A 9037-nucleotide genomic window follows, 5' to 3' on the forward strand; every position below is an offset into this window, starting at 1 on the left:
TGTGGTAGTTGGGGGAGCTCACTAAGCTTCGTTCTTATAGTTTCAGTTTTGGTTTCAGGTACTTCAGCTAACAAGGGGAAGGGCTCGGGATGATGACATAACACACACCACAGTTTTAGCCTGGGAGTTAGACTCTGATATTTTTGACATGATATTGACATCGGTTTTGATTTGATACATTTATTATGACATTTGAGATACACGACTCATGGTTTTATTATATGATATTTGATATTATGATTTTAGTAATGTTTTCAAACAAAAATTTTTGGGTTGTATTTTTGGGATGTTTCAGTTAAAATTTTCAATTTTTTTGTTCCCACATCATTAATGTAATTAAAATACACAATTATAATAATTAATAATCTAATTGACAATGTTAGCTTAAAATTTGGTCATTCCTTTTTTATATCCATAAATTGATCTCTATTTACATAAATAATATTGTATGATTATAAATATTGATATGATTAGCTAAAATCAAGGATTTCTTACATGACTAATTTCCTAAATAATTATTAACATTTGGATCTGATATTCTTTGCAAACAAAAATATTTTTAATTTAGAAAAAACTTCAGTACCATGTAAAATCTTATAAACCAAATACATGACATATTTCAGCTTCATTGTCTTTTAAATCATTTAACATCTTAGATTTTTTGAGTTATTTCAAATCTTACGAAACAATTTCACAATGCAAGTGTCTCCGGAGGAATTTATCATTGAAATTGATAATGATGAATATTCACTTACAATAAATCTATTGAATAAGTCATTTTTATAATAGACAAGAGATTGTGAATGTTTCGTTAAGTTCCTCCTACATTTGGTTAAAATTCAAAGTCTTAACATTAACGAAAAACATGAGGTTTAGGTTCGAACATCTGATATTGAAGAAACAACAACATTTGCAATCTGGCTTTTGGCTATAAGAGAAGGAAAAGTTAGTGGTTTAAATGATGGTGAGACAATTATTGATATCCCAGATGATCTTCCCATTACTGATTTATTTGTTCCTCTAAGTTAATTAATTAAATTTGTTTATCTTTCTAATCTTCAAAATGCCAAGAATTCGATGTTTTTTTTTTCCAAAAAGAGCCATCCTTGCACCAAAAAATGAAGTCGTTCAATAAATAAACAATTGTTTGTTATCACTAATTTCGGGAGATGAAAAATAATACATAACTTCATATAGCGTTGTCATTTAGATTTTGTTCACGGTGACTTTGATGAAAGTTTATACTCGCATGTGATGTTCTACATGGTCTTTAACCATCAAGTTTACCAATTCATAAGTTGATATTAAACGTCGATGTTCCATATAAGTTACTAAGGAATATTGATCAGAAATATGGTTTGTGTAATGCAATGAGACTACCGATAATAACATTGGGTAAACATGTTATCGAAGCAGAGATAATATTCGGAAGTAACATAGCAAAACCACACGTTTATTCCAAGAATGTATTTGATGCCTTCAAATAAACGTTTTCTCATTTCAAAGAAGAATTTTCACTTAATCTATGTTTTGCGATGACAATAAACAACAGTCAAGTCAAGGACAATTGCTATCAAATGTGGGGTTGTTTTTTAGACAACTTGTGTCCACTCATGGACAATTGTATGGATTAACAAATATTAACTTTAGACAAATATGATAAACTTAGCAATACGATATCTAATGTTGTATTCAAAGAAGTTTTTTGAAATTTGCGATTGATAACAGTTATTTACAATATGTCATACTTTATTATATTAGGATAGATTCAAGTAATTACTTATTTATCACTTCCTTTTTATTTATTTCGGAAGTTGACTTTAAAAAATATGTATATATTTACATAGAAATATTATTTTAAAAATATTAATGTTTACAACTTTACATTAAACTTTTTTTAATAAACCCGTGTAATATACGGGTTTTACACCTAGTTTTATATAATTAGAGTGAAAATTTTAAAACTTAAAATGGAGAATTAATAGGTTGACATATGACATCATAGGTGGCTTATAATATTAATGATGATTCCTAATATTATGACACTTGTCAATATGTAAATAAACTTATTCATTTATTAGAATTTGAATAGGAAGATAACAACTTCAAATAACAATAACACATACAAATAGTATATTTTTAGAACGTGTTTTATTATATTATGGTTGATTATTTGGTTCTGATTTATTCAATAATCGTAATCCTTTTTATAATGAACACCCAAACACCTCATAAGTATCCAATTCGATTGTTAACATAGCATGGCTCGTTATCTTGAATTTGATGGTTTACTTTGTCATTAGACACATTACTAAGGTTCACATATGTCAACACTTTTAGTAGGGACTGAAAATAGAACTTTTCTTATCCAAAGGACTATTAATATAATTTATCGCATTTATCACATAGCAGTAGAGCATCATCTCTTTGTTTCACCGCTTAGTTCGAACGTCATACATATATCCGCCAAACGTTGTCAGGTCACCAGCATCAGCAATCTGTGTGTGTATATATATATATATATATATATATATATATATATATATATATATATATATATATATATAAAATTTTCTTACAAGCGTTCGCTTCTATCGGTCCGTAGTGACGATCGCAAGGTCCGCAATCGCAGCAGAAGTGTAAGACCTTCCCTTTTTTTCTTTTTCTCTCTCTTCTTTCTGTGATCATGTTCAATTTATTCACGGAATTAACATCATTTCTTTGAATAGCTCGAGTTCTGATTGCATCGGATTTGTCATGTTAACTTTGATGCCTCTCAGTTTCTTCCTGTATGCCGATAATTAAAATCAAGGTTTCTGTTCATTTCTAGGGAATCAATTCGGTCATATTTGCTTGAAAGAATTTCGTTATACCTTAGCAGGCACCTGTCATCGCTTGGTTTTCCTAACATTTAAGGTATTTTGCGCCATCTAATCATTACAGTTGCATAAATATAAACAATTCTGACGATATCACACCAAATATATGTTTAATTTCTCATCTCTCTATCTGAAGGTTTTCGTTGATTGCAGTATGGGGAGGGTGAAGCTGAAAATCAAGAGATTAGAGAACATTGGTAATCGACAAGTGACTTTTTCTAAACGAAGGAATGGAATCCTAAAAAAGGCCAAGGAGTTATCTGTATTATGTGATATTGACATCATCCTTCTTATGTTCTCTCCAACGGGAAAACCTACATTATTCACTGGACAACGAAGGTCATCTCCTAATCCTACTAATTCTTATCCCAATTGCTCATACTACGCCCTTATTGGGTTATAAATCTCCAGGAATCAACATTTGTTGAAAGAAAAGCTCTTTCCGACATTAATAATAAGTTTTTAATATTCCTTTTCTATTTGCAGCAACATTGATGAGGTTATTGCAAAGTTTGCTCGACTAACACCACAAGAAAGAGCTAAACGGAAATTGGAGAGCCTCGAAGTAAGTCAGACTACATATGTTTGATCATTCATTTCCATCTATAACTATCTTCAAATAGTAATTAAATAAAAATTACCTAAATAGGCTTTGAAGAAGACGTTCAAGAAGCTGGACCATGACGTAAATATACAAGATTTTGCAGGGGCAAGGTTGTCATTAATCCTTGACACTTTTCTAAATCCTTTTCTCTCCCTTGTGATGCAACATCTGATTATCTTTTTTCTTTTGGTTTTGTTCTGTTTTGCAGCAGTCAATCAGCTGAGGTCACAAGATACTCATCTCTATAACTTTTTATCTTGAAAATTGCATAATAACTTCTGTTGATAAATAATATTTTATTTAATAGTTAAATATAATTTTCAGGATTTAAGCAACCATGCAATGATGTTGCGATCTCAACTTTCTGAATTACATAAGCGACTAAGGTGCCTTTAAAACCTTTAGCTATCTATTTCGTGTAATTTCCTACATTTTTTTTAATATGATTCTTTATCTTTCTACATTTTTTTTTGTTTATTTTGATTAGTTATTGGAGTAATCCAGACAAGATTGAGAACGTTGAACATCTTAAGCAGATGGAAGACTCCTTAAGGGAATCACTTGATCGCATTCGGATACACAAGGTATTTGTTTCTCTTACAGCTTTTGTACTTTTAAAAAATCTACCTAATTATAGCATTATACTTTCATTTTTTCATATTATTAATAATCATATAATAAAAATCAATGAAAGTTAATTGCTATTTCTTGCATTTAACACTAATCGAGTCAACGGATTGTATCTCTAGGAAAATTTTGGACAACAAAAGCTTATTCCGCTAGATTGCACAAACCAGGTATTATCTTTTTGCATAATTCCATTTTTGCCCTTTTCCTTTATACATTTGACAAGATCTTACATACAATAATGTTGGCATTTCAGTTCCAAAATGGGTTGCATTTACCTCTAATGATGACCAATACCCAAGAAGATCAAACTCTACAATGGCTTCCGAATAACGAAAATCAAAATTTGATCTTGGCAGATAAACAAAATTACATTCCTCAAAGGTCAATAAATCATAAATCCTTAAATCACAAAGATTCATTTAAGATTATTTTGGGAAATTAATATTTCTTTTTTGTTTTCACTTACAGAGATGGGGAATGTTCTGGTGTGTCTCTTTCAAACTATTCCGGTTTGTTTACCAGCAAAGGGATAGAAATGGAAAAAGTTGACCGGTCAAGGCAAGCAGTTGGTGGTTTGGCAGAACTATGTAGTACATCAAATTTCCCTTTTAGCCCCTTTGGAAATCTCAATTTTCCACAAACAAAAGAAATGAAGCCAGATACATCAACCAGCTTACAAGGGTTTCTAGATTATTCTATAAATTGCAACTTTGAGATGCCTAGAAATGTCTACAATGACAACTTGTGTAACCCATGGAACCCTGAACCCGTTCCATGTCCTCTTCCTATGATCTATGGGAACTCATACTCTCAGGTAAATAAAAATACATTGCTATTATGATTTATGAATAAAGAAATATAATTACATTGCTATTATGGCTTTTTTAGTAACATGGAGTTATGTTTGTTTCAGCAACCGGATCATCTAATGTCAAACAACGAAAGCTGAAGGAGAATTCTCATGTCACATGTTTTTTTTTTTTAGATATAGGCCGAGACTTTTTTTCTTTTCTTTTTAGAAAGTAATACTTTGGTTGTATAATATGAACTAAAAAGTATTAATAAGTAATGACATGTTGTATATGTAAGGTCTGTTTTCTTTTGTACACCGACTAAATAACAATCCAAATTAAGTGCTTTAAGCATTAAGCCTATTAAATTAAAAGCAAACAGCCACTTATATATCTTTTGCTGAAACTTACCTTTGTGAATTATGATAATGACAACAAGTTCAAATAAATCTTAAAACCATCTCATATTTTATATTCACAACCCATGGTTTACAAATAAAGCAAAAGAAGATAGATACTCTTTAGTTTCCTGAAAGTGTTTGGACAATAGTGTTATGCCATGGGTCTGAAAGGTGCTGCAATAGGTTGTCAAATGGCCCTTTTCCGGTGACATTATGCTGAACGATGAACCCTAGAAACGCCAACATCGCCAACCTCCCTGTAAAAAAATAATAATATTAGAATCTGTATTAGGGGTAAAATGGTAATTTTGTAACTTACCGTTGGCAATCTCTTTCTCCTTGGCTTCAGCGGTTGGTGCAAAGTTGAGTGGGTTGAATATGCCACCTGGGTACCCGACTTCATTAGGAGGTAAACTGTAGCTTTTGAAGATCGGATCTTGGTTTACACTTCCTGGGTTCTTGATGTCTTGCCATCTTCTGATTTCGACGTAGTGGAAAAGAATGAACTCGATCACCAACAGGGTTGATGATGATGCGAAGTATTCTGATTTTCCGGCGTCGTACCATTTAGGAACGTTGAGTACGCCGATGCTAGTGAAAACCTCCGGCAGTAACATTCCGGCGACACCCAACATGGCCCACCTCCCGTTCACAAGCTCAGCTTGGACGAACCATTTCAGATTCTCCGGGTCCTCCGCTAGACCCAATGGGTCGAACCCGTTGTCACCTGGAAGACTGAAATTAAACATGGTTTTACTTTTACAGTTAGTTCATCGATTAGGGTTTTCAATTGGGGATTTTTGAAGTTATGTTTACCTTCCGTCGAGGTAACCAGGTGAGGCTAACCCCGGTAGCCATTGGCCTTTTTTGGCTTCGATCTTGAAGGAAGCAGATGAGAAAGTGTTTGCAGGTTTGAGTGATACTTCTCTGTTTAACTTCCCTGATGATCCTGTTAGGAACCTGGTTCGTGAGGCGCATGGTCGGAAGACTGCGACCGGAGATTGTGTGACGGCGGCCATATTTTCCGGCGCTGGAGTGGTGGTTTGTAGTTTGTAGAGGTGAGTATGAGTTGAAAATGTGTGATGTGGGTGCATCCTTTTGTAATATTGATTGAAGTGGTGATCTTGTGGCTGTGGTTTGGGGTTTGATGATTTAGTAGATTTTGAGGGAAATGCTGGGAAACTGACCAATGAGAAGCAATGGGTGCTTATCCTTATCTGAGGTGGCATATCCACAAAATCTATTACGTTGTTGTTGTTGGTCACAAGTGTCTTGTGGGACCCTCTGATTGCCATGTAGGAAGATTTTTCTTGGTCTTGCTATTTGGAATCTTTGTTAGCCACCCTTATGATGACATGTGTTTTCAGGGTCTAAAAACCCTCTTTGTTAGCAAAACTATAATTTTATGAAATGTCAATTAAGGATTATAACAATGAAGTTGATGTTTCCTTTTCTTTTTAAAATATAGGTGGTTTGATTTTTATACAATTTTTTTTAAATGAATGGAGATAATGGTATAAAACTCAAACCACTTTTATTTTAATAAAATAAATCAAAGATAGAAGTGAAAATATTTCACTTTTTTATACTAATCACCCAAGTTGTTATTTATGTCATAGTCATTGATTTTTATCCTTTGTATGAGTGGAAGATGTGATGACAACTGTAGCCGGCTTGATTGCTATTTGGTCACTTATGAAAAGTATCTTCCTGACACCTTTTTTGTTTTTGGGAAGGGAACCCCCTAACGACGGTTTTTGTTCCAGCTTTTGCGTACTGACTAATCTTCACTGCAAACATAGGGTTATGTCTCATGCCCTGGAGTCACTGCAGACGAACCTCCATGGCCACAGAGGCATAGTAGTGCAATGAATTGAACATGGTTCAATAGATTATCCACCATATCTTCCATATGTCTTACGAAATCACCACAACCTAAAAGGTTGACACCTTTTTGTTTTGTTTTAATATTAAAATGATTTTAAACATGAAACCAAAATATAGTAAATAGTCAAGAAGTTACAACTAGATGTGGACATCGAGTCACAGTTGCCTCATTGGGGTTTGGGTCAAGACTGTAACAAGTTAAAAATGTCCAGTTTCAACTAGATGTCGACATCTAGGGTTCATCTTTCAATTATAGAAAGTTCAAATATTTATACAATTCGAAAATGTGATTGGTTAAGTAACTAGAGAATCGATCTCGGCTAGTTAAAACCTAGTTTATTTAGTTGTTTCTTTTCTTTTTAGTGTGATTTTTTATAAATTAATAATTTCTATCAAAACATGTGTAAATGTAATGAACACACAACCATAGGCTATGTAACGTCCCAAACATAAGACCAAAAATTTCATTTATAATTTAAATAAAACGTTATTTCAAAACATTGTCATACAACCCAAATAGACCAAAGTATGTCACTACATCATATCATATCAGAGTAAATATCAAAATGCAGAAAAAGGTGGTGTGTGTTGTGCAATCATCACGGGCTCTTCCCTTTCGATTCTGAAGTACCTGAAACATAAAATGAAAACCGTAAATAAACATTTCTCAAAATACCCCATACCATACATAAATAAACACATACTGGGCCCTACCCCACATCGGGCCTCGCCCGGCATCGAATCCCACTCGGCCTCGGGCCTCGCACGACATCGAGCCCTGCTCGGATTACAGATCTATCATTCATTAGGCCCTTCCCGACATCAGGCCCTGCCCGATACACATAATAAACATATAAACGTATAATCATGCTAACACATGCGATAATCACAAAAACAATAGCATACAACACAGTCATCGGGCCTCACCCGACATCGAGCCCCGCTCAGTATACATACCAGCACATAACACATACAAGAGTCACGCAGACTTCTAGCATCCTAACATAAAAATCATGGGTCAGCATTGGTGCCTTCGACCCGCTAAACCAAGTGAGGAAACTCACCTCAGAGTGTTGAATCTCACAGATAAATCTCTGACTGCTGACCCGCTAAAATCCTCGCACTATAATCACAAAATAACATCGAATTAATAATTGGATCCTGACTCACACTAAGAGTCCAAAGTAGGGTAAAAGACCTTTTTACCCTTTCCCTAACTTGGCCCAAGGCCAAGGCCCAAACCAACTGTCCAAAAAGCCTAAATTCCAAAATAATCACCCAAAGCCCAAATATGGCCCAATTTTCCAAATTGGGCCCAAATCCCTACATGGTCCTTCAACCAAAAGAGTCCAATAAGACAGCATCAGCCCAAAAACAGGATTATGATGGCCCAACAAGGCCCGAGACTACTAAGGTCCAACATGGACCTAATACCGAGAAGCCTACAAATCTGAAGCCCACTGCTGAATATGCAGGGCGTACTCAGATCGTACGTTTAGCGTACTCGCTTTGGGGCTTGTACACCCAACATACTCCCCATCTTGGCCAACTTCCATCATTAAGCTCTTAATCGGTTAAGACTTCAACCCAACACTCAGATATGACTCCCTTAAGGTGGTTTATCATGTAAAGTTGGCAACTTTACATGCATGCATGGCTTAATGGGGTTCTATAGCTCAAAAGAACTTAATAAAGGGTCTTAACACATGCATGAGTCCATAAACACCTCAAAGCTTGCATTTTTATGGACAAAGGGACCAAAAGAACCCTAGATCTACCATCAATCACTTCTGGAGTGAATCAAGAGGCTCCACAATCATTCCATGGTCTCAAAAATCACAAAAT

At 34.4% G+C, this 9037-nt stretch overlaps 2 protein-coding genes across 4 annotated transcripts; one reads left to right on the forward strand and one right to left on the reverse strand.

Annotated features, from left to right (window-relative positions):
* The first annotated feature begins 2494 nt into the window (after window positions 1–2494).
* AGL65 (AGAMOUS-like 65) lies at window positions 2495–5297 on the forward strand. 3 transcript variants are annotated; one of them, XM_079053514.1, is made up of 12 exons: window positions 2495–2639; window positions 2831–2916; window positions 3016–3218; window positions 3366–3444; window positions 3529–3593; window positions 3692–3707; window positions 3808–3869; window positions 3971–4067; window positions 4233–4280; window positions 4367–4494; window positions 4582–4927; window positions 5027–5297. In XM_079053514.1, the coding sequence occupies exons 3-12, from the start codon at window positions 3034–3036 to the stop codon at window positions 5060–5062; spliced, it is 1062 nt and encodes a 353-aa protein (XP_078909640.1). In that variant the 5' UTR covers window positions 2495–2639; window positions 2831–2916; window positions 3016–3033; the 3' UTR covers window positions 5063–5297. The 3 variants fall into 3 exon arrangements, with proteins under 3 accessions (XP_078909640.1, XP_078909639.1, XP_078909641.1); XM_079053513.1 differs by having other exon boundaries at window positions 3033–3218; XM_079053515.1 differs by having other exon boundaries at window positions 3033–3218; window positions 3695–3707.
* A 52-nt stretch (window positions 5298–5349) lies between these two features.
* LOC145117212 (chlorophyll a-b binding protein P4, chloroplastic-like) lies at window positions 5350–6609 on the reverse strand. The gene is made up of 3 exons (XM_079053516.1): window positions 6122–6609; window positions 5625–6040; window positions 5350–5562 (listed from the first exon to the last, which is right to left on the reverse strand). The coding sequence occupies exons 1-3, from the start codon at window positions 6598–6600 to the stop codon at window positions 5426–5428; spliced, it is 1032 nt and encodes a 343-aa protein (XP_078909642.1). The 5' UTR covers window positions 6601–6609; the 3' UTR covers window positions 5350–5425.
* Window positions 6610–9037: the final 2428 nt, after the last annotated feature.

This window comes from Lactuca virosa, chromosome 5 (genome assembly GCF_052849685.1).
Source record: "Lactuca virosa cultivar CGN04683 chromosome 5, Lactuca_virosa_CGN04683_v6, whole genome shotgun sequence".
Lineage (NCBI taxonomy): Eukaryota > Viridiplantae > Streptophyta > Magnoliopsida > Asterales > Asteraceae > Lactuca > Lactuca virosa.